The 26338-nt window shown below is 38.7% G+C and overlaps 1 protein-coding gene across 18 annotated transcripts in view; it reads right to left on the reverse strand.

The window, feature by feature from the left end:
* Positions 1-26338, reverse strand: part of LOC105495149 (FGGY carbohydrate kinase domain containing) — a 440526-nt gene that overhangs the window by 246884 nt on the left and 167304 nt on the right. Inside the window, exon 1 of one of the 18 annotated variants that reach the window (XM_071092369.1) lies at positions 16170-16284. The exons of the other annotated variants lie outside the window; for them this stretch is intronic. Within the exon in view, the coding sequence (XP_070948470.1) occupies positions 16170-16269 (100 nt within the window). The 5' untranslated portion in view covers positions 16270-16284. Of the gene's footprint in view, positions 1-16169; positions 16285-26338 lie in introns of those variants that run through there. 18 annotated transcript variants of the gene reach the window in all.

A 26338-nucleotide genomic window follows, 5' to 3' on the forward strand; every position in this document is an offset into this window, starting at 1 on the left:
TGGTCAGACATTATTCTGGGCATTCCTATGAGGGTATTTTTTTTTTTATATACTTTAAGTTCTAGGGTACCTGTGCACAACGTGGAGGTTTGTTACATATGTATACATGTGCCATGTTGGTGTGCTGCACCCATTAACTCGTCATTTACATTAGGTATATGTCCTAATGCTATCCCTCCCCCCTACCCCCTCCCCACAATAGGACCCAGTGTGTGATGATCCCCTTCCTGCGTCCAAGTGATCCCATTGTTCAATTCCCACCTATGAGTGAGAACATGCGGTGTTTGGTTTTCTGTTCTTGCAATAGTTTGCTGAGAATGATGGTTTCCAGCTGCATCCATGTCCCTGCAAAGGACACAAACTCATCCTTTTTTATGGCTGCAGAGTATTCCATGGTGTATATGTGCCACATTTTCTTAATCCAGTCTTAAAATGTCCACGGATAGACATTTGGGTTGATTCCAAGTCTTTGCTATTGTGAATAGTGCCGCAATAAACATATGTGTGCATGTGTCTTTATAGCAGCATGACTTATAATCCTTTGGGTATATCCCCAGTAATGGGATGGCTGGGTCAAATGGTATTTCTAGTTCTAGATCCTTGAGGAATCGCCACACTGTTTTCCACAATGGTTGAACTAGTTTACAGTCCCACCAACAGTGTAAAAGTGTTCCTATTTCTCCACATCCTCTCCAGCACCTGTTGTTTCCTGATTTTTTAATGATTGCCATTCTAACTATCATTCTAACATTCCTATGAGGGTATTTTTATATGAGAGTAACATTTAATCTGAGACTGAGTAAAGCAGATCGTCCTCTCTAATGTGGGTGAGCTTCATCCAAACAATCATTTGAAGGCCGGAACAGAACAAAAAGATTGTCCCTCTCCTGAGTAAGACAGAATCCTTCCTGCCTGGCCTTCAAACTGGGGAACAGACTTTCTTCCTGCTTCTGGACTAGAAATATTATAGATAGATAGATAGGTAGATAGATAGATAGATAGATAGATAGATAGATAGATAGATAGATAATCTCTATCCTATTGGTTCTGTTTGTCTGGAGAACACTGCCTAATTGAGGACCTTTAAGAAGCGGCTGCATGCTGGCTCTGGCTGAGGGTAGGATAAAATTCAGGACATGAGATAAGGTCGAAATCTTAACCAAAGTTTGGCTAACAAGCATTTTGTTCCAATTGATCAGCGGGGCCAAGCAGTTGAGCTACTCACTTATAAGGCACAGATGGGGAATGTGACAGGTCTATGTCTGGCCATGTCATAGGTGAACAAGGGATGCACACCCATGAGTCTTACCTACATCACATGGGGAAGGGCGGTTCTTTGTAGTAGGCCACATCCCGGAACACAAAGTATGAGGGTATTTCTCAACCTTCACTGTTTTCTGGGTGCACAGGGCAAAGGTAAAATTCAACATTGTAATTTCTTATGACCCCCATTTCAAATAATACTATCAAGAACATCTTTGAATATGCATTCTCGCCCATGTAGTGCCATGGCTTATTTGAGTAGTTTAAGAACGGCAACTCTGATATCCCTCACCAATAGGGGTTGGGATAAATGTCCAATATCCTCCAGCCCAGTAGCTCACATCCTAAAGGTATTAAAAACCCAGGAAAAAGTATGAACACTTTTTTGTAGCCAGAAATATCAAATCTGAGACAATCTGAATCTCCTTCCTTAGATGGATGATTCCCAGGCTCCTTGGTCAGGCAGTGAGAGAGGGTAGAAGAAACCCAAGTATTGAATGTAGGCACCCTCAGGTTCAATTCTGCTCCAATATTTACCAGCTGTTAGAAATTGGGTTATGTTCCTAATTTCTGTTTTTCTTCTCATCTAAGATGGGAAGAATAGCAGGTAAAAGAAATATTGTCAAAATGAATAAGATGATGAATATAAAAAGGCCCAGCACACTGCATGGCACTTAATTTCCATAAATATTTCTCCTTCCACATAGAGGAAGTTACATAAAAAGCAAAAACTAGTATGAGGAAAGGGGACTAAGTTGTACTAAGTACTAACTTACCAACTGTGAACCAAGCATTGTACAATGTACTTTACAGCTCCAGTCTCATTTGAACTCATGTTAGTCCTGTGATGGAGGGGAGGTCACCCCAAATTATAGGTAAAGAAACCAAAATGTAGGACAGATTTGTAACTTGTCTGAAGTTACACAAAACAAATGGCAGGATTCGAGTTTGGATCAATATGCTCCAGTTACAAAGCCCATTCACTTTCCATTGGCCAATGAATGTGACATGGATGTCTGCTGGTTCTACCCTTTCCATATGGGAAAATGACAATATACCAAATGTTGTACTTGCAAATTCCATCAGTAAGATTCTACTTGGTAACCTCTAGGCTCACTCTCCAATAGAAGGTTGGTATTTCTTTCTCCCGGGCCTAGGGCTAATATCCCAGCCACAGACCAGCAGAGTACCCAGTGGATGCTCCAGGGCCCCTGCTGTGTTTCTACCTCACATTTCTTCATAGGAATAATGAAGGCGCATGCAAAAGCTGCAGCAAAAGAGATACCAGCTCTAACAGGCCGAGATAATTCACAAAATGAACTCATACTGTAGCTGACTTCCACAGCTCAAAACAATCTCCTAAGCCAAAGACTAAAAGTAAAGGCGGATTTTTCACAAGGAAAATTCATTCCCTGAGGTAAGGGGAAAGGAAGAAGATGAAGACTGAAACTCCATTTACTAAATGTCTGGAAGGCAGCTGCTAGCATTGCCATGCTTCAGCAGAGGAAACAGAAGCTCAAGGCCTTGATAAGCGGTGAAGCTGGGAATTCCTACCAGCTGTCTGACTCCAAATCCCACTCCAACCTATCTCCTTTCCTATTTCATAATTAAAATGCTTGGTCAGAACCAAATAAAACCTCAAGGGCAAAGAAGGGAAGGGAGGGAGGAAGGGAGACAGGGGGAGACAGAGGGAGGGGGAGAAGGGAAGAAGTAGAGAGAGAAAGAGAGTGTGTGAGAGAGAGCACATGAGAACACATGCAAGCCAGAGCAGCAGTGACAGCAGCATTAGCACTGTGTCCTAACACTGCCCTGTGACTATTAGTTTGCTTTGTTCCTCATTTTCAGCTACTGCATTATGAGACTAGTGTCAGCAAAGTAGGCTCCCCAACTAGCAGCATGAACAGCACTTGGGAGCTTGTTAGAAATGCACATTCTCAGGCCCCACCCTAGACCTACTGAAGCAGAAACTGTGGTGTAGGGCCCAGCCAGCCTCCCTCACCAGGTGATTTTGATGCACACCAAGGTATGAAGAGTCCTGCATTAAAGTCACCTAGGGAGCTTTAGAAAACAGCAATTCCTGGGCCCCATTCTTGACTTCTGGTCAATGGTTATAAAGTGGAACCCTAGGATTCTTATTTTTCAAAGCTCCCAGGTAATCCGGAGACATAAGCAGAAATAGGCACAGAATCCAAAGAAAATAAATGTTAACAATTAGAACATGTAAAGGCATTATGTACTGGATGTGTGAATTTTACAAGTACAATCTAAGATTAAACGATGGCCTCTCTTCTGAATTGAATGACTTTGGGCAAGCTACTCTCCAGCCTCCTTCTCCTCATTTGTCAAATAGTTAATAACGCATATTTTAGGGTTGTGAAAATTGAACGATGATACTAAATTCTTGGTATAGTGTCTGGTACATAGTAAGCACTAAATAAATGAGGTCAATTTTTATTAATCTCCTAATAACAATAAAGAAAAGCTAACTCATGTAGAATTTCTGTTACACCAAGTGGCACAGGTTGGGGTGCAGGAGGGAGACCCCCCCCAGCATCTGTAAAGCTTTCTTACTCCCTTGTGCCCTGTTGTGCATGAGAATATGCTCTTGCAGGGAAATGTGACATCCTCTAATTATGCTGCCTTGCAAAAAGCAGGTGCAAAAAAGGGCCTGGAAGACTGTGGATGGAAAAATGGGGCAGCAGTGTGAGAGTATTCTGAAACAATGCGAAGACAGAAATAGCAGCGCTGACAGAGTTGCAGGTACTAACAGGAAATCCACGCTTCCAGGAAGGGAGAGTCAACTGACATGGGGGAGAACTGTTCACTCTGTCTGGCCTTCTGTGTGCAGAAAGGAGACAGGTGAGAGTCAGAAGAACAGACTGGCAACAGAGGATGGAGGCCTACTGCAGAACAGAAATGGGCAATTCATACTGAAATCCAGATGAGGAGAATTGCATTCTACTTTTATTTTATTTTATTTTTTGAGACGGACTCTGGCTCTTGTGGCCCAGGCTGGAGTGCAGTGGCATGATCTCGGCTCACTGCAACCTCCGCCTCCTGAGTTCAAACTACTCTCCTGCTTCAGCCTCCTGAGTAGCTAGGATTACAGGCGCCTGCCACCACACCCCGCTAATTTTTGTATTTTTTAGTAGAGACAGGGTTTTGCCATGTTGGCCAGGCTGGTCTCAAATTCCTGACCTCAGCTGATCTGCCGCCTCGGCCTCGCAATGTGCTGGGATTACAGGCATGAGCCACGATGGCGGGCCTCTGGCTGTTTTTTTAAGCAGTTATTTCCACTAAGGTGTGAAACCAGCATGCTTCAAGCATTTCTTTTCCTCTTCCTGCTTGAAATTTGTAAATCTATTTTCCAAGGATGATGATGTGGGATGTTTGGGTCTACATACCTGTGTTCTGGCAGTTCTTTCTCTATGAAATACCCTTCTCTACTCTTCACAAGGCTAACCTCTTTACTCCTTCTGGAAGCAATTCAGGGGTCACCTACTCCACGAAGGCAATGCTGAATGCTTACCTGTTTGACACCCAGAGCTGTGGTAGTTAGGCCCCCCTCATTATTGCCATAACACCTAGCATATAATTATCACGTTGCCTTAAGTCGGTGTTTCCCAGAGGAGTTTAAAAAGATGTTAAAAGGTATTATTTGAAAGAAGCTATTCGTGCAAATAAATTTGGGAAATGTAAAATTGAACAAAGTACACAGGTTTCTGTGATGTAACAATTGGGACTTTAATATGCTGGTGTGCACTGAGAATCTCTAAGGAAATATCAAACATGAATCCCCAACCTGACTTGATTGTGGACATTTTTTTCATCAATCTGGTAACCACATTTTATTTGTTTATTTGTTCATCTATTTTATTTTTTTTTTAACTTTTATTTTAGGCTCAGGGGTACATGTGCAGGCTTGTTACACAGGTAAACTGCATGTCACATTAATTTGGCGTGCAGATTATTTCATCACCCAGGTGATAAGCATAGCACTCTACAGGTAGTTTTTCGATCCTCACCCTCTTCCCAACCTCCACCCTTAAGTAGGCCCTACTGTCTACTGTTCTCTCCTTTGTGTTCATATATACTCGGTGTTTAGCTCCCACTTATCAGTGAGAATATGCAGTATATGGTTTTCTGTTCCTGCATTAGTTTACTTAGGATAATGGCCTCGAGCTCCATTCATGTTGCTGCAGAGGACAAGATCTTATTCTTTTTAATGGCTGTGTAGTATTCCAGGGTATATATGTGCCATACTTTCTTTATCCAGTCCACTGTTGATGGGCATCTAGGTTGATTTCATGTCTTTGCTATTTTGAATAGTGACACAAAAAATAAAAATACCTAGGAATACAGCTAACCAGGGAGGTGAAAGATCTCTACGAGAATTACAAAACACTGCTGAAAGAAATCAGAGATGACACAAATAAATGGAAAAACATTCCATGCTCATGGAAAGGAGGAATCAATATTATTAAAATGGCCCCACAGCCCAAAATAATTTACAGATTCAATGCTATTCCTATCAAACTACCAATGACATTTTTCACAGAATTAGAAAAAATGATTCTAAAATTCATATGGAACCAAAAAAGAGTCCAAATAGACAAAGCAATCCTAAGCACAAAGAACAAAGCTGGAGGCACCACATTACCTGACTTCAAACTATATTCCAAGGCTACAGTAACTAAAACAGCATGGCACTAGTACAGTAACAGATACATAGATCCATGGAACAGAATAGAGAGCCCGGAAATAAAGCCACACACCTACAACAATCTGATCTTCAACAAAGTTGATACAAACAAGCAATAGGGAAAGATGCACCCCCCCCCCAACCAATTCAATAAATGGTGCTGGGATAACTGACTAGCCATATGCAGAAGATTGAAACTGGACCCCTTCCTTATATTCATATTTAAAAATCAACTCAAGATAGATTAAAGACTTAGATGTAAAACCTAAAACTATAAAAACCCTAGTAGAAAACCTAGGAAACACAATTAGGTACTATATACCTAATTGTATACCATATATAAAAATCATATATAAAATCAGTACTCCATATATAAAAACCAATTCAAGATAGATTACACACTTAGATATAAAACCTAAAACTATAAAAACCCTAGAAGAAAACCTAGGAAACACCATTCTAGACATAGGTATGGCTAAGATTTCATGATGAAGATGTCAAAAGCAATTGCAACAAAAGCAAAAATCGACAGATTAAACTAAAAAGCTTCTGCACAGCAAAAGAAACTATCAACAGAGTAAACAGTCAACCTAAAGAATAGGAGAAAATATTTGCAAACTATGCATCCAACAAAGGACTAATATTCAGAATATTTGAGGAATTTAAGCAAATTAAGCAAAAACCCCATTAAAAAAATGGGGAAATAACATGAACACTTTTCAAAAGAAGACATACAGCCAACAAACATATGAAAAAGTTCAGCATCAGTAATCATTAGAGAAATCCAAATCAAAATCATAATGAGATATCATCTCACATCAGTCAGAATGGCTATCATTAAAAAGTCAAAAGGTAACAGATACTGGTGAGGTTGTGGAGAAAAGGGAACGCCTATACACTAGTGGTGGGAATGTAAATTCATTCAGCCATTGTGGAAAGCAGTTTGGTGATTCTTCAAAGAACTTAAGAGAACTTCTTTCTCAAAGAACCATTTTACCCAGCAATCCCATTAGTAGGTATATACCCGAAGGAATATAAATGGTTCTATCAGAAAGAATTTTTGTTTCCTAAAAATAGCCTCTAGTACCCCAAAGGGTACACTGTGGAATATGCTGCTATATTTTTCCTGGCACTCTCTGCTCTTTCTTCCTCACCAGACCATAATTTCCTTGTGGGCAACGGTATTACATATTGCACTTCTGGTATCTACAACCTACCATCTGCTATACAGTAGATACAAAGTGAGAGCCAAGAGAATGTTAAAAAGTAAAATCATCATTTCCCTTTGAAATCCATCTAGTGGCTTTCTGTACATCTAGGAAAGCTTTGGCTGCTTTATTCCAAGGCTCACAAGGTTCTACATTTTTTAAACGTCTTACCCCGTCACTTGTCCTTCCCTTTCCTCAGTACCTTCTGCTAAATTGGTCTTTTCTATCTCCTCAAACATGCCAACCTTATTCCCAGCCCTGGGCCTCTGCTCCTGCTGTTGCTTCTGCCAGGAACACTCCTGCCCACTTGTTCACACTGCTTAGGCCATCTCCACATCGAGGTCACAACTCTGAAGTCTCCTCCTTGGAGAAGCCTTCCCTACCCACATTTCAGCCAGCATTTTATTTCCATCATAACAATTAGCCATATTTGCATTTGTCTTGTTCATGTGTGTACTTGCTTACTGTCTGGTATCTCCATCTCACATGGTAATGTGATGTAACCTTACTGTCTTGCTTACTGCTACCTTCAAGAGTGCTGGAATGAAAAGGGTGTTTTAACGCTGGCTAATGAAAGAATGAATCGAACTGATCTACGTATCACAGCAGATACAAACCCTGCCTTCCTCCCAGAACTGAATCAAACCCTAGGCTGCCAATGACTAGATCTGTGACCAGGGCAAGTGATTTCGCCTCGAAAAGGCTCACCTTAGCTGTAAAATAAGAAATAACAGATTTAACTTTTAAGCAACACATTGAATACATTAATTAGTCTCTATCTCCCCTGAGAAGAGAATGAAATAAACGTAAGCTGGAATTATTTTCCATTGTTTTCAAGTATTTTTTAATTGTGGTAAAATACATGTAAGATAACATTTACTATCTTAACTGTTTTTATGCATACAGTTCAGTTGTATTAAGTACATTCACATGTCATGAAACCATTACAACCACCCATTTCTAGAACACTTTTCATCTTGTAAAACTGAAACTCTATATCCATTAAACACTTACTTCTCCTTTCCCCCTTCCCCCAAATCCCTGGTAACCATCATTCTACTTTCTATCTCTATGAATCTGACTACTCTATGTACTCCATATAAAAAGGATCATACAGTATTGGTCCTTTTGTGACTGCCTTATTTCATTTAACATAGTATCTTCAAGACTCATCCATGCTATAGTATGTGTCATAATACCCTTCCTTTTTAATGCTGAATCGTATTCTGTTATGTGTATGTATCACATTTTCTTTATCAGTTCTGCCACTAATGAACACCTGGTTTGCTTCCACATTTTAGCTATTGTGAATGACGCTTCTATTAAGATGGGTGAACAAACATGTATTTGAGTCCTTGCTTTCCATTCTTTTGGGTATATGCCCAGAAATGAAATGCTGGATCATATGATAATACTATTTTTAACTTTTTGAGGAACTACCACCATGTTTTACAGCAACCACACCATTTTACATTCCCACCAACACTGCACAAGGTTTCCAATTTCTCCACATCTTCACCAACACTTACTTTCTGTTTTTTGTTTTTTCTGTACTAGTAGCCATCCTAATGAGTATGACATGAAAGAGGTATTTTTTTAAAAATATACAAACCCATGAAGACAAAAATATGACAAAAAATAATAGCAGCAACAATATCATGAAAGTTAGAAAGTAAAAAGATAAATGGTAACCAATTTAGCAATTTGAAGCAATCTGAAGCCTTAATTGATTGTGACGAAAGCTAAAAAGAAACCCAATTTGCCTTATAGAACCCCAAAGTGCTTAGGATATTGGTGGCAGATGATATCTCTAGAAGTGGGAGGAAAGAGGGGCTCAAAATAGGAAACCTGGCTGAAAGCCTGTTTAATAAAAAGGCAGACTCAGTACTGACTTGATACTGCTGTGACCATCCCTTTTGTCGACTTGGCAAAAGACTCAAGAGTTATTCCCTGGAAAGGGAAAAACAGAAGGCATCTGGATAGTGGATAACAGGCAGCTGAAAGTAAAAAAGTTAAAGTGAAAAACGAGGATTTGGTGAAAGTTTTCATAACGTCTACTGGAGTCACCTAACCTCTTTCCTATGCTAGCCCCTTGAACTCCAGCAGCCAGACTTTATCCCTACAATTAGATATTGAAAAATTGAAAGTTTTGTTCTGGGGATGTTAATTAAACTAATAGAAAAAATCCAAAAATACTGGCAGAGGATTCCCCTACTAAACAAGCCATCCAGATCACCGTACAAGTACAAACCACTGTTGATAAGCTTTACGCATGTATGGAGTCTCCAGTCAGCTTTTTAGTATCCCATTCCCAAGCATGAAACAGACAGCCAAGGATCACCTTATCATCTGAAGAGAGTCCCTAATATGAAAGACAGAAACCCAAATAAGCAAACAGATTAAAAAGTTAATGGAAATTTGAAGAACATGAAGGAAACAGACTACTGAGAGATGCAAGCTCTCTTGATGGACATGTTACAGTGGGGTACGAGACAATTAAGTACATAAATAAAAGAACAATAGTTATTATCAAAATGATAGGAACAGAAGTGAAAGGTAATCTGATAACTGGCTCTCAAACAATTGAGACTTGAGATATTAGCTTTATCACCCAAAATATATTGTCATTTTTCTTACAGAACTCCAGAGCCAGAAGGGATGATATCTCAACAAATGATGTCGCCCAACTCCTTGACTCCAATAACAACAACAAGCAAGTGTCTATTATAACTTTACAAGACGGAAAGTACATACAGAAAAATTTTGAAATTTTAAGAGTTAAATCTTATAGTCCTATATGAAAGAACGGATCAGCAAATTCTAATATTCATATCTTATTGGGCTCTATTTCCTGTATTTTTCTCACATGCCACTCCTTTAAAATAGGTATCTATGTATGTGTCAAGAACCTTTGAATAAGCCAGAGCAACTAGGCAAGAAAAAAAAAAAAATAAAGGACAGCCAAACTGGAAAGAAGGAAGTCAAATTATCCCTGTTTGTAGATGACATGGTCTTATATATAGAAAAACCTAAACATTCTACCAAAAAAGCTCTCAGAATTGATCAACAAATTTAGTAAATTTGCAGGATACAAAATCAACATGAAAAATCAGTAGCATTTTTATACATGAACAACAAACTAGCTGAAAAACAAAGCAAGAAGGCAATCCCATTTACAATAGCTACAAAAATAATTAAATACAATAATGTAACCAAGGTAGTAAAGATCTCTACAAGGAAAACCACAAAATACTAATGAGAGAAACTAAAGAGGATAAAAACAAATGGAAAGACATTCCATGCTCCTGCATCAGAATATTATTATTAAAATGACCATATCACCCAAAGCAACCTGCAGACTCAATGTAATCCCTATCAAAATACCAATGACATTCTTCACAGAAATAGAAAAAAATCTTAAAATTTTTATGGAACCACAAATAACCCATTGCCAAAGCAATATTAAGCAAAAGAAAGAAAGAAAGAAAGCTGGAGGCATCACATTTCTAGACTTCAAAGTATATTACAAAGCTTTAGTAACCAAAACAGTAACAGCACAGTATTAGCATAAAAACAGACACACAGACCAATGGAAAAGAACAGAGAACACAGACTTTAAGCCACCTATCTACAGTCAACTGATTTTTGACAAAATCACCAACAGCATTCACTGGGCTTTGAAAGGATAGCCTCTTCAATAAATGGTGCTAGGAAAACTGGGTATCTATGTGCAGAAGAATGAAGTTAGACCCCCACCTCTTACTCCATGCAAAAAACAACTCAAAATGGAACAAAGACCTAAATACAAGACCTGCAACTATAAAACTACTAGAAGAAAACATAGGGGAAATGCTTTAGGATATTGGTCAGGGAAAAGATTTTATGAATAAGACCTAAAAAACACAGGCAACAAAAGAAAAAAATTTAAAAAAGGGAATGATGTCAAAGAAAAAAATCAACACAGCAAAAATTCAACCTATAGAATGGGAGAAAATACTTGCAAACTATTCATTGGTCGAGGGATTAACATCCAGAATACACAGAGAATTCAACCATTGCTACAGGAAAAAAACAACCAACCTGATTTAAATATTGGCAAATGGTGATTCATGCCTATAATCCCAGAGACTTAGGAGGCTGACGCTGGAGGATCGCTTGAGGCCAGGAGTTTGAGACCTGCCTTGGCAATATAGCAAGACTTTGTTTCAAAAAAAAAATTTTCTTTTTAATTAGGTGGGTATGGTGGTGTGCATCTGCAGTCTCAGCTACGTGGGAAGATCACTTGAGCCCAGGAGTTCAAGGCTGCAGTGAGCTATGACTGTGCCACTGCACTACAGTCTAGGCAACAGAGTGAAATCCCATCTCCTAAAAATAAAAATAAATTTTAAAAGGCAAATGATCTGAACAGATATTTCTCAAAAGAAGACATAGAAATGGACAACAAACATATGAAAAAATGTTCAATATCACTAATCATCAGGAAAATGCAAATCAAAACCATAATGAGATATCATCTTATCCCATTTAGGATAGTGATTAACAAAATAAGACAAAAAAATAACATGCTGGTGAAGATGCAGAGAAAAAGACTCTTTTATACTATTGGTAGGAATGTAAACTAGAAGAGTCACTATGGGGAACAGTATGGAGGTTCCTCAAAAAACTACAAACATAACTAATACATGATCTACCAATCCCACTACTGGGGCATTTATTCAAAGGAAACAAAATCAGTATACTAAAGACATATCTGTACTCCCATTTACTGCAGCACTATTCACAATAGCCAAGATATAAATCAGCCTAGGTGTCCAACAATAGATGAATGAACAAAGAAAATGTGATATACATACACAATGGAATACCATTTAGACATAAAAAAGAACAAAATCCTGTCATTTGTAGCAATATGGATGGAAATGGAGAACATTATATTAAGTGAAATAAGCTAGGAACAGAAAGTTAAACACTGCATGTTCTTACCCATATGTTGAAGCTAAAATATGTTGATTTCATAGAAGTAAAAAGTAGAGGATATTAGAGGCAGAGAATAGTAGAGGGAAGAGGGGAAGAGGGAGAGATTTATTAAAGAATACAAAATTACAGCTAGATGAGAGGAATAACTTCTAGTATTCTATACCATTTTAGGATAACTATAGTTAACAATAATACATCCTTTCAAATAGCTAGGAGGATATTGAATGTTTCTAGCACAAAGAAATGATAAATGTTTGAGATAGTGGACATGCTAATTTCACTGACCTGATCATTATACATTACATGTACTGAGACATCACTATGTACCCCATAAATATATATAATTTATTATATGTCAATTAAAAATAAAAAATTATTTTTAAAAAACACCTCCAAATATTCTTAGCCTTTTAAGTATCTGGACCATTCACAAAAGAAGATGTATATGAATAACATATAAGGAAAAAGTTCAACCTCACTAAGAGTTAACAAGATAGAAATTAAAACAGAAAGAACATGCTATTTTCTGTTGCTTTATAATCTTATGGACTATTGGAAATGCAATTTGGTATAATCTTTCTGGAAAGAAACTTGACAATATATACCAAGAGCCTTAAAAATATTTATACCTTTTGACTTGGTAAAGCCGTTACTGGAATCCACACTAAGGAATAACATAAAATGCTGACAAGGTATGTATACAAATACAACAAAAGAGAAGAACTCAGACAAAATTTAAATGATACAAGGAAAGTGTTGTTTTAAAATTGTTACGCAGTAAATTAAAAGTTGTATATTTGAAGAGTTTTAATGACATGCATATAAATTATTTCAATTGTGTAATGATACATATGTAGTATGAACATATTAACAGTATAAATTTTATTATATATGCATATAATATATATTATAAATACATAATACCTATTTTTTATATATACACACACACATCTACACATACATTAAAAAGACAGAAAATATACAAAAATTTAGCCATCTCTTGGAGGTAAATGCTGGATGAAATATTTTTCTGTATTTTCCAAGTTTTTTACACTAAATATGCATTAAGTATCACCTGAAATAAAAATCTATTTTAAAGAGCTTATATTTTTTACCTAGTAATTCCATTTCTGCCAGTCTGTCAGATGCAGAAAATAAAAAGGTTCCCTGCAATATTTTTGTGTATTTGTACCATAATATTTACATACTTGAGAAAAAAAGGTAAACATTTAAATGTTCAACTTTAACAGAAGGCTTAAAAATATCATTAGATCATTCAATAAAATATTATGGTGTTATTAAAATTATGCTTCTAAAAAATCATGAAAAAATGAAAATATGAATATGCAATAATGTCACCTTAAAACTGCAGACTACAAAGTGGCACATAAGGCATGGTTTCAACTGTGTTAAAATGGCACAAAAAAAGGCAAAGTGAACTAAAACTGTTTTGGGGTACTGTATCAGAGTGCTGAGATTGTTTTTCTGCTTCATTCACTTTCTGGTTTTTCTTTAGTTGTGTTTACTTTTAGATGCTTTTGAAGATAAAAGAAAAAATTAAAACGAAGATGATGCTTTTGTTACCAGGATTGTGAAAGAGCCTCAGTTAGTCAGGCTGGGGAGGAGCCTTGGGGCAAGGGGGACGGGGTGGGAGTGGGAGTGGTGAGAAGAGCATTTAGAGGTGGAGAAGCTTAAGGAGGTGATAATGAGTTAAGGTGGTCCAGAGCTCCTCAGGCACCCCAAAGAGATCAAGTATCTCTGGATAATCATCAGTTTCAGGAGTTTCTGTATCAGAGAAGCACCAGCCCAGGCAGGTTTTAGCTCCACCCTAAGCTTAACTAAGTGCTTCAGCAACTACAGATCTTAATGCTGAGTAACTGAGAAAGAAGTTGCGTGGATCTCCCTGAAGGCCGGTGAGTAGAAAACCACAACAATGTCTAGGGCAGAATTGCTTGGAAAGACTGTGTGCCAGGTACCATGCAGGTGCTGGGCCACAGCAGGTAACGAGATGGACATGGCCCCTGCCTTTATGGAATGTATAATCTGGCAGGAACATATAACCCATAATTACAAACAATCCATGAAAAATTCAAATGTGATAAGTGTTATAATAGGAAGTGAAGATCTGTGGTTTGCAGGGATAGACACACAAAGTCAACTGTGCATAGGCTTCAGGAAGCAAATAAAGGAGATGCAGAGAGAAATTAAACAATATAAATAATGCAAGTGATTCATTTCACCATCCTACACAGGGAGCTCAACCCTAGACTGGAGTGTAAATCAGCTCTTTTCTGGGTTGGCTTCAGTGTCTATTTTCTTTTCGTGTGAATATCTCCTTTTGCTACATCTGACCCTAATACATCCACTGTGTACAGTTCTATATACACTGAAAAACCTCAGGGGTGTGTCACTCACATCATGAGGGTCTATGTACACGACACTCCTTGGATGTATAACCTATAGCTTGGCTACATGTGACCTAGATTTTTTCCATACAACCTAGACTTTAAAATAGGACAGCTATCTCGAACGGGGAAGAAAGAAATACTGGAATTAATGTGTTAGACTTAGTGGAGATAGCTTATCGGTTTCCACTGTGCAGATAGTTCCCTCAGGGATTTTCAAGGATCCTCTTGGCTGATTCACTGTTGACAGTATGCACTGACTTTGGAGCCATATCCTCCATTTTGATGGTATTTCACCACACAGTAGAGCAAATAAGTGGGATGTGGTCTACTTAGGAGAGCCTCCATATAGGTCATTTTCTTCTGAGACCAGGAGGATAAGAAGGTAGCCAGGATGAAAGGCTGGCAAAGCATCCCAAGTCAACAGGTAGGTACCTGTGTGTAGGTACCAAGGCAGGGGAGCACACGGTGTGTTCCAGGAACTAGCCCTGGGGCAGAGAAAGCCAGAAGGAGTAAGAGTCTAACTTCCCATCACCTCCCCACATCTTACCAACTACAAGACTCCTTCATTTACTGGCACAACCAACACGAACCAAAGCACTTACTATGTGTCCCTGAATCCTTTAGATGCAAAGCTTCCCTCTTCTTTTGATTCACAACATTTATTTCTGCCTGCTCACAGGGCACTTAACGTGCATTGTCACTTCGGTTCCAGGGATATCCACTGGTTGCCAGCCACATATCAAGCACCAAGAGCTCTCCAGGATGTAGCGACATTGTGGTTCTGCACTTCCCTTGCTGCTCCTTGGCTTTTCTTGGGTGTTCAGGCCTTGTCTCCTTGACTAATGCATGGTCTCCCTCTGGGTGGGCTGTCATTCACACATCTGTGTGTCTGGCATAGTGCCAGACTCAGAATGGATAATAAACAATGGTGAGGTATTGTCCCACACCTCTTATTACTGTTAAGTCTGAGGCACAGGGGCTCTAAGTGATGTGCCAGAGGCCAACTCACATAACTAGCAACAAGGCTAGGAGACAGGTCTCCTACATGGGGAAAAGTTGGAGTTTAGGACCAGCTTTACTTGTTTTTAAAATGTTGTCAAGTCACTTCATCACAGTGATTTAGAAAAAGTTCAAGAGATAGACTGAAGGTTTTAACTCCTGGCTTGGCTGTGTGATCTTGGGCAAGTTATTTAACCTCTCTGTGACTGTTTGATCATCTGTAAATGGGGGTAAGTCTCTTAGAAGACTGTTGAATGAGTTATGTGAGCTATTACAAATAAAGATCTTAGAACAGTTCCTAGCACATAGTAGGTGCTCAATAATGATAGCTAAACTTACTACCTTAATTTAACTGTTGTTCTCCCAAACCTTATGAGTCACCATTTTTATAAGTTATGATTAAGTATAGCTACAAATGTATGAAATAGTGACTTTTAATAAAGCAAAACAACAACAACAAAAACAAATTTCCTACACATATAAACAAAGTCCAGAGGTAGTGAATCCAAGGCTGGTACAGAAGTTCCACGAAAGCTCACTGTTCTGCCATCCTTGGAGTACAGCACCTGTCCCCCTTATCCAAAATCAATGCTACAATTCCAGCCAACCTACCTGACTTAGACCCAGGGGAGGGAAAGAGGATGGCCACTGCCTGGTCTCTGTAAAGGAGCCTTCTCAGGAATCCTGCAGGATACGTCTGCTTACACCTCATTGGCCAACACTTAGATGAACATGTGTAGCTGTAAAGGGAGCTCGGAAATGTAGTCTATAACGAAAGATCCTGATGTATCCCTAACAGCCTAAGTTTTGTTAATAAAAGGGATGACAGTGTAGATTAGATGGGCATTCAGCATTCTCTGAACTACTGGTAACATACCACTAGCTAGTGAGAAAGTTCAGAAGTTGATTCCAGCTTATCCTATTTTATCAAAGCTTTGGGATTGATAACAAATCAAAGGATATTTTCCAAGCACATTTTCTCAAGATCTAAAATCCTGCCACCTCTACTTTAATTATTTTGAAAGCACATCCCCCCATATGGGTGTGACTCACTCTAAATTACTGAAGAATTGATTTTTTAAAAAGGTGTTTGCTGGCCAAGACTTTTGAACCATTTTAAAGAGCTGGAAAGATAATAAAACCACCTTTTCTTTTGAAGAATAGAATCATGGTTTTTAGAAAAGAGAGAGAAAAAAACTGAATGCTAAAATTAATGTGTCTACATATTCCTTAGTGACGGATAACCTATCGTTTATAAGTCTCTGACTTACAAAGAAAGATAAAAGCCCATACTCTCATCACTATCGTGGTGAATTTTATTTGAAAACACGTATTATTTACTTCACAATAATTATGGATTATCAATAATCTGAGTACCTTTTATTACCAAATCTTTTAAAATAATGCAAGTGAGAGTGACTCTTCATGGAGGCATTATTTACTGATGCATTTTTCCAATCACAAGGATATATAATGAGGCTCATAAAAAAGTCATGTCTGTGATTGAAAGTCCCTTTCAAATAAACATTATAGTCCTAAACAAATGCACTTTTAACACCCTGGCAAGCTTACCGGATTTCTACTGCATCACAGAGACAGTCCACAGGAAGGTATTCCTTTAAGGCCCATGGAAAGAAGATGATGGAGCAGGTGGACCATAATAGAAAAGGCAGCAGGGAGACAGATGATATAAGGGAGAATGCAGAAGACATATCGGATCTGGCCCTATTCAGTGAGATGAGTCAGAAAACCAGGAAGCCAAATGAGTCAGCACCATCCCTATGAAAAATGCATGGATTCAAATGACTGGAGATCTAATTTACTGGTAAAAAGCATGAGATTTTGGAGTCAGGCCTGCTTTTGAATTCCTGTTCCTCCATCAAATAACCATGAGACTTTGGGACAGTTATCTACCCTCTGTGAGCTTCAATTTCCGTATCTGTAAAAGGAAGATAATTAATGGTACCTGTACCTCACTGGTTACTGGGGAAGTTCACCTGCTAATTCATGTAAAATGTTTGGCGACAGTCCCTGGCACATAATGCATACTCAACAAATGATAACCATTATCAGTACACTATTTCCTTTCTCTTATTTTTTTTACAGTAGACATCTTCCCTTCAAGAGTCCTGTTTCCTTCATCTTTTATTTTTTTTCAAGAAGCCAAACTGTTAGGATGCGAGTAGAGATGACAATCTGAATTCATCTCCCTAGGATTTCTCATTTCATTGAAGCTGGAATCACAGTGAGGAAACTGCTTTAGACAAGGGTTTCTGCTTTTGCTGTTGATTTAAACTGTCACTATATGCTAAAAATGAAAATGCAAATTTTGGACAAAGCTAAGGTTTCATCTAGGGCAGGAAGGTAATGCCTAGGTTGGTAAAAATTAAATGAAAACACCGCTTACTGACCTACCCCAATAAAGAAATACGTCAAAAAGCTAAGAACAGAATCAAACTAGATACAGAGAATAGACAATTTATGACTTAAAACCACAGTAGAAAATAGGCCTGTTTAGGAAAAGTTTGAAGTCACCATCACAAATCCTACAGAAGTATTTTATTCTCATAGGTCTTAGCACTTCCCTTTTAGTAATAACAATAAATTAATTATGTGTTTTCTCCTTAGTTGATAGGCATCTCACAGGCAGGGGCCAAATATCTTCACATGCGGTATCTCCAGTATGTAGCACAATATCTGCAAAGGGTATACTCAGTCAATATTAGTCTGGCAAATGAGTTAATAAACACATGGAGGACTGATTTTCATCAGCATTTTCCTCCATTCATGTCGAGAATTTTCCTGGCTAACCACCGAACTTGGCCAAAGTAGTAGGAAAGTCACTCCGTGAAGAAGTAGTATTTTTGGCCACACATCAATGAAGTTAGGCAGGTCGCTGACCCTCCAGGATGTAACAGCTGGAAGACACTGAGAGATCATCTACTCCAGTGGATCTCAAAGTATGGCTGGGGATCACCACTTGGGAACTTATTGGAAATGCCAGTTCTTAATCGCTCCCGAGAATTTCCGACTCAGAAACTCTAAGCAGGCCCAGGAATTAGTGTTTTAAGAATTCCCCCAGGTGGTTCTGATACATGCTCTGGTTTGAGAATCACTGAATTCAATCCTCCTCAGTTCATAGAGGAGAAAACGGAGGCCCCAAACGGAAATGTCAGTTAAGTTTGTTTTTTGAAAATCAACTTTTGTAATAACTAGATAATTTTAAAAGTGCCAAATTTACCACCTCTTAGCTTTGTGATGTTATTTCACCTCTCTGAGCTTCAGTTTCCTCACCTATAAAATGAGAAGAACGATAACACTTCATAGTAGTTATAATAATCAAGTGATACGACATATAAAAGACACAGAATATGGTGTTTATATATACATACACACAGACACACACACACACAGAGACACATGTATAAATCTATAATTCTCCGTGGGAAATACAGTCAAGATTCTTATAGCCAAAACTGTTTATATATATATATATATATATATATATATATATATATATATATATATATATAAAAATATGCAGCTCTCTTAAATAAGTGGTCATTTTTGCTGAGGCAAACACTTGCTTGAAAGTGAAAACATTTGTCCATGATTCATATAATTGTGCTTGAGGTTAGAGTGTGCTACCATGAAGGCTACAGGCTTCATTTTAGATTTGTGTCTGGCAAGCCTGAGCCCACAGGAGGTTCTAAACATCAGGCTGGTTTTTGAAATAATTCCAGGGTGACCTAAGCCATTAAAAGAGGACTCAGCTGGTGATAAAACGATCTTGGTAAACATGATCATCAACTTGACAAACACATTTGTTTGGAAATGTATAACCCTTAGTCTGTACCCCTATAAACTGAATTTTCAGAATAGTTTAGTACACCCAAGAGAACACAGATCTTGATCACCATCTGGTTATTAGAGTCCCTGTCTTCCTGTACTTGCATAGCTGGGTTGATGATGGCATGGGGAAATAAATCAGTTACACTGGTCAAAAAGTAGTCAGCAAAGTCCTGAACTAGTATTCACAACCTCAGGAAACAGGATTCTATAAATCTGACTTGCTTTTCATATCAGTTTTTATAAGATACTCTGTGAAATAGATCCAAATACATACACATTCCCATGGGCAAACACGTGTTTCTTCATATACACAGGGGTAAGATAAAGTGGGGCAGTGTACCCCTTAGAAAGTCTCTGTCTCACCAAGTCAGAAATCTGTTCAGTTCATTCGCTTACTTAGACCGCAGGCCTTGCAAATACAATACCTAAAATATTGACATTGTACAATGGTGTGTCTCAGCTAAACTGCTGATGGGTCGGGCATCATGAAAACAGAACCTGCAGAAATCGGTACCTAGAGACTTCCATGTTGATAGCTAAAGAGTCAACAGAACCCTGAGGTGAAATAGGTGATTCATTTTTACAAAACAGATTTCTTAGTTTTCATGATTTTTAGAAATATGCCCTTTTACTCCCCTCTTGGTTCCCACATGTCATAGTTCTGATGAGAAGAGTATTTGCTGAGGAATAGGGATGTGCATTCAGGAAGAGAGAAAGCACTCTGCACAGGGCCACAAAGGACCACTGGGAGGAGATGAGACCCAGGTTGGATGGGGCTCCAGCTCAGCCACAAATTAATGGTTCTAATTATTTAATATTCCTGGGCCTTAGTTATCTTACTTATAACACAGAGTTGATGCTCCCTAACGTTTCTAAGTACTAACATTCTAAAATTTTTAAAAATTTAAAGAACTCTATAGGGGAAACAAAAGGCAAATTGGACCATATTCAATTTGGATCACATCATTTCCTTGTTTAAAATGTTTTAACAGTTCCCTGATGCCTAATGCAATAGTTTCTAAACATTTTGACTGTGCATGTCACTAAGAAAAAAGTCTTCAGATGGACTCCCAACATGGCTATTTATTACTTATAAACTGTATATAATATACTACTGAACTTATAAATTATATGTGTGCATGTCAAGAAGCATACCTAAAAATAGAATTTAAATAAAATGAAATAAAAATGAAGATAAATAAAAATACCAACATTTCTCTCCATACCCAGTAGACCATCTTGCTTGACATCACCTGGCGTGTAAGACCTCATTTAGAGGTTAACACATGGGGTGAAGTTTAAGTTCCTCAGCTGGAATAGAAGAAGGGCATTATGATTTTTTGGTCCCTGCCTACTTCTCTGTTTCCTCCCTCCCTATTCCCTGCCTCAAACTCAGTGTTCCAGCACCTTCTTCCCACACCATATTGCTCAGCACTGAACTGTATTCATGCTGTCACTTCTGTCAGCATCCCCTTCACTCAACTCTTTATCTGGAGAACACCTCCTCATTGAAGGTGGCACTCCAGGTTGCTTACCTAGTGCCCTTCCTCCTCTTCTTTTTAAATAACACAACTCTCATTTTATTGGAAGCTGAAATGTGACTGGCAAAAAAAATGGATCTTTTCCCAGATTCCCCTGCAGGTAGTGGTATGTAATACAGTTCTGGCCATTGACATGTAGGCATAAGAGACTGAGTGAGGTTTCAGAGTTAACACTGGAACAGAAGCAAAGTCCATACTTTTGCCCTTTATCCTTATCCTTCTTCCTGGAACATGGATTTGATACTGGAAGCAAAACAAGACCATGAGAGCAGGTCTTGTGGTGAGAAGGGTTTCATGTGCAGAAAAACGAAAGATGTCCACTGAGGTCAGAGATCAATGGAAAGAGTGGTGCCAGAAGGAGGGGAGACCATAATAGGGTTTTTGATTTTTACCCTAAAAGCATTGGGAAGACTTGGGAAGGTTTATGCTGGGAGGTCACCGGATTAGATTAGATTTTCATTATAAAAAAGTTCATGCTGGCTGTAGTGTTCAGGATGGATTGAAAAAGGCAAGTCTCCATTCAACGACAAGTGTTAGAAGCCTGTTGAATAATCCAGGTGTGAGATTATGGGAACGCATGCTTGTTAGCACTTTGAGGTGGAAAGAGTTCATGAATTATAGAGGTATTTGAAGCATAAGACTGACAGCACTTGGTAACTGATTAGATACAGCATATAGAAGAAGGTGGTGTCAAGGACTTGTAGAACAGACTATTGCTATTCATTAAGATTCCTAAAACAAAAGAACAACCCTTTCCTTTGTGCTTACAACCAGATGCTGAGTGCTGCTGGAGAAAATCACACCACAGTGCAGATTTATAATAAATTCATGACGACCCCTAACAGAGTTCTGTGTATCATTTGATATCCTCCAAGTCTTCTCTAATCATCTTTTCCCCATCCTCTGTACTTCTGTTTTAAACCTTTTCCACATTCTGACTCTCTCACTTGGCTACCACCCTGTCAGAAGATCATCTCACTTTTTACTTCACAAAGAAAACAGAAGCCACATGAAGGGAAATCCCTTAACTTCCCCCTTCCGAGTACATGCTGCTCCTCAGATCTGAACCATTTTTGTCTTCTTCCTACCTATTAAAATAGAAAGTCTATATTCCAAGGCTAATCCTGCCTGCCTTCTCTGGACCTAGAGTACTGATTCTCCCTTCTCTCTGGGTATCAGCAACCTGTCACTCACTACTAGAATCTTCTTCTCAGCAATCAGACATGCTCAAGCAAATCTCCATCTTCCAACAATCAACCAACCAAACAGCGAAACACTCTACCTATTTCCAACCATCTTCCTCCCCTAGTGACCACCCCATCTCTCTCTCCCCCCACACTCCGACCAAATTTCTTGAGTTATCTCAACTTTCTGGCTTCATTCTCTCAGCTATGATTCTAAGTCCTGACATCTGTCTTGGCTTGAACCCAGCTATATGACCTTGGGTGATTAACTTCTTTATGCCTCATTTTGATTTTCTGTAAAAAATGGGAATGAGGTGAGATGACTACACATCTCATCAGGTTGTTGTAATGTAACAGTCCACATTAAGCACTTGGCACAGCCTCTGTGCTCAGTGTTAGCTGTGGCTACTATACAACTTTATCTTCTGCCTCACTATTATAAGCAAGTGACTTTTACTAAGGTCCCTGAGTCACTATATCAAATGAACAATATCCAGTTCTTATCTCCCTTCCTTTTTCAGCATCTTTGGAGATTGTTCCCTCCCTTCCAAAATCTCCTCATTATCTCCCTGCCCTTCACAGGTACATCCTTAGCCTCCTTTGCAGGCGCATCTTCCTCTACCTAGCCTCTAAATTACTAAAATTTCTCTTCTCCCTCTAGAGTCTCTCACATATCTATGGCTTCAAATATCATCTACACTGATGACTTCCAAATCTCTATTTCTAGCCTTTTTTCCCAGCATAGATCCAAATGCCTACTCTACATTTTTATTTAGATATCTCAAATGCACAAACTCATTATCTTGCCTTGTTTTATTTAATTCTCCTCTGAAACATATTGTATCTGTATCTCTAATGCTTATTTATTCATTCATTTACCAAATTATCTATTGAGTACCTACTATGTTCCAGACATATTTCTACATGCTATGTTATAAATTATTTCAGGCAGCTTATAACTAGTAGGCAAATATAAAATGAGGTAAGTGGGATCAAATATTAAATAAACCAAACATGGGAACAAAATAAGTTGAGGTGAGGTTACAGCTTTATACCAATGGCTTATAAATCTACTATAGATGAGTCTTCAATATTCTGTCAATTCCCAAGCAGCCAAAGGGGTGAGGGATATCTTGCAGTTACTCTACATGATACCCACGAGAGACAGAGAAAATAAAAGTAATTACTCAGAACAACTAAGAAAAACTAAAAATTATCTGGACATTAGGATAAGACAAGATTGTTCCCACGAGGCCTGCATTAAGAGGTCTCTGTGTGAGGTCATCCAGATTACCAGAGAGAGGTATCACTTTCCCAGTCTGGAAAGTGGTTGAACTGAGTGGCCTTCGGAGGTTAAGTAACTTGTTTGACACCAGTCACAAAGGTAGTAAATGGCAGGGCCAGGATTCAAACTCATGTATATCTGGCTCCAAAACTCATGTAATTTCTATTACTTCAAAGTGCATTTTAAAAATAAATACTGCCCCCCCACTCCATGCCCAGCACTGAGTCAAAAATAGATCTCTACATACAATGCCGATAACAGAACAACATATGACATCGCAAAAGCTCTGGATTTTAAAGATCCCCTGGCAGTTTCTGTGCTTTCAATTTAAAGACACATGAATGGGGGAGGGAAGCAGAACATGAAGTATTAATAAACACCGTAAAATCATTACCTGGTCCCTTAAGTAGCCTCTGAAGTAAGGGCAGTGAGGGGAAAATTACAGTGGGTTTTATTTTTTTTCCCCTCATAATAGATTGTACATTTCAAGAGCTAAAAGGGTATGAAATTTTAACGGAATTTTTAATGTCTTTCTAGGTTTTATGATACCACAAAGAGATCATCTTTGTTCTCCTCACCACAAGAACAGATGGGTAGCAAGGGTGGTGGCTCCATGACTCACTACCTCCTCACGCCCGCAAAGACTGTCTAAGCAGCAGGCAAACTTCTGGGATCAATAGGGTTCACAGCAACGCAGTGTCTGCCAGCAAACCTTGGAGGAGGCCATTAGTCAACTGGTGACCTGCCACCCTGACCACTGCAGCCCTCTGATGCAGATTCTCAGAAAGGTTAGCTGGTGCTGGGAAACTTAAAAGGTCATGGGTATCTCGGAGTCAAAACTCCACAGAACCAGAGCGAAGAGTACTGCAGAAGAGCTACAAAGTCAGAGGTAAGGGCCACAATGGAGGCCAAAGTCACCACCTGCTAGCTGTGTGACCAAGAAAAGCTAAGCAGAAGAGCTACGATGTGTCACATGCAATAGAGAAGGCCAACCATTGGGAATGGCTGCCTTTCAAGAATACTGAAATAAATGACCTCTAAATGGATGACAATAATGGCATGAGGTCAGACGTCCAACTGAGATCCAGAAGCAAGTCCCAAGTCAATAACTTTCACAAAGCAAGGAAAAATAAATCCAAAACTGAATTGTGAATTTTAATGTGATTAAGACACATGAAGTTTTGCAGGGTGTCATACTGTTCACTTATTCTTCTAGAATTTCAGAGGAGCCGAGATGGTTCCAATTTACTGGACAGCCACATCTTCAGCCCTCTTCTCCCTGTGCTTTTTCAAAGACAGAGAGGGAGGAAGGAACCTCTGAGGCAGCACTTATCTTCTGTCATCTTGAATAATCTCAAGTCAGCATTGAGGAGGGGGATGTCAGACAACTCTCAATTAAAATCTAGATCTATAATTTACTAATATTTTGACCTTGGGCAGGCAATTTGATGTGACAACCCAAAACTGTTCAACTGCTTCTTAAATTCACTGGCTTTAAATTATGTTTTCCATCTGGAGCATGATGTCAGTACCTTTCATAAATGTGAGGCCCAGAATGAAACATGTGACTTCAGGTATCACTGGACTAGAACTGGGACTCTTATTGAACTTGGTCTGAGAACTGCAGCTGTATCAGCAAAGCCCAGGCCAGGAGACTGCAGCTTCATGGACAGATGTGCAGGATCTAGAGCAGACCTGTCTCTGGCTCCATTACTTACTGTGTGACCTTGAGCAATTTACTTAAACTCTCCTTGCCTTAATTTCCTCATCAGTAAAACGAATATAGTAGTACCTGTCTAGACTGGTTAAAGGCATTAAACAAGTTAATATCTATAAAGCACCTAGGCAAGACTGATTAATTTTGGATAGGGACGAGTGCTAAGAATAAAATACAACAGGGAAATGGAATACTGCTGGAGTAGAAGAAGGGACTGTTTGGGGTAAGGGGAAGCTCTTCTCTGATGACACTGAAGCTGAGATCTGAACAAAGAGAAAGAGATAGCCCATGTGAATATTTTGAGAAGGGCCATGCCAGACAGAGGGCAGAGTTAACGCGAAAGCTACATAAACTGGAAATGTCTGAGGGACAAAAAGAAGGTTATTGTGGTTGGATGATGACTACGTGGGGGCATGGTAAGCAATAAAAGTCAGAGAGAGATCACGCAAGACTTTGTTGAATATGGCAAGGAGTTATTTTTTTTTTCCCCAACTGCAATGGGAAGCCACTGGAGGAATTTAAGCCGGAGAGTAACATGATCTGATTTACATTTTTAAAATATCACTCTGGCTGCTGTGTGGAGAATGGATTATCAGAGGGAAGGACAGAAACAGGGAGACCATTTATGAGGCTAGCACACAAATCCAGCAAGAAATAAAACTATTTTTAACTACGATACTAATAGTGAAGAGGGGCAGGAATGCCTCATTCAGGGTCCACTTTGGAGCAAAGCAGAAAGGACTTGTTGATAGGTTAAATGTAAGGTATAAGAGGAAGAAGAGAAGCATCAAGAATGACTTCTAGGTTTGGGTCCTGAATGACAGGGAGAATTGTGACACCTTCTACTGAGATGGAAAAGACCAAAGCTCATCAATTCTGGCTTCCCCAGGTGCAAAACTGAAATGAAACCTATTTTACAAGTTTGGTGGAAGAAAAAAATATGATAGTGCATGAAAAGAAATACTCTTCTAAGTTGTAAAGCACTGTAGGAACATTAACCATTATTAATTAACTAGTTATTATTACCAACATATCCTGTATTTTTTTAATTTGCCTGTAGATATGCACCCCTCTTTTCATGGAAAAAAGCTAAAGACCACCAGTCATGTGGACCTGACGAATTCAGGAAAACCCTTAATTCCAATTAAGATGACTCTCAAGGAAGGCTTGTGATTATGAAATGTGATTATAATTTAGAAGCA

The sequence above is a fragment of the Macaca nemestrina genome, chromosome 1 (assembly GCF_043159975.1).
Source record: "Macaca nemestrina isolate mMacNem1 chromosome 1, mMacNem.hap1, whole genome shotgun sequence".
Taxonomy (NCBI): Eukaryota; Metazoa; Chordata; class Mammalia; order Primates; family Cercopithecidae; genus Macaca; species Macaca nemestrina.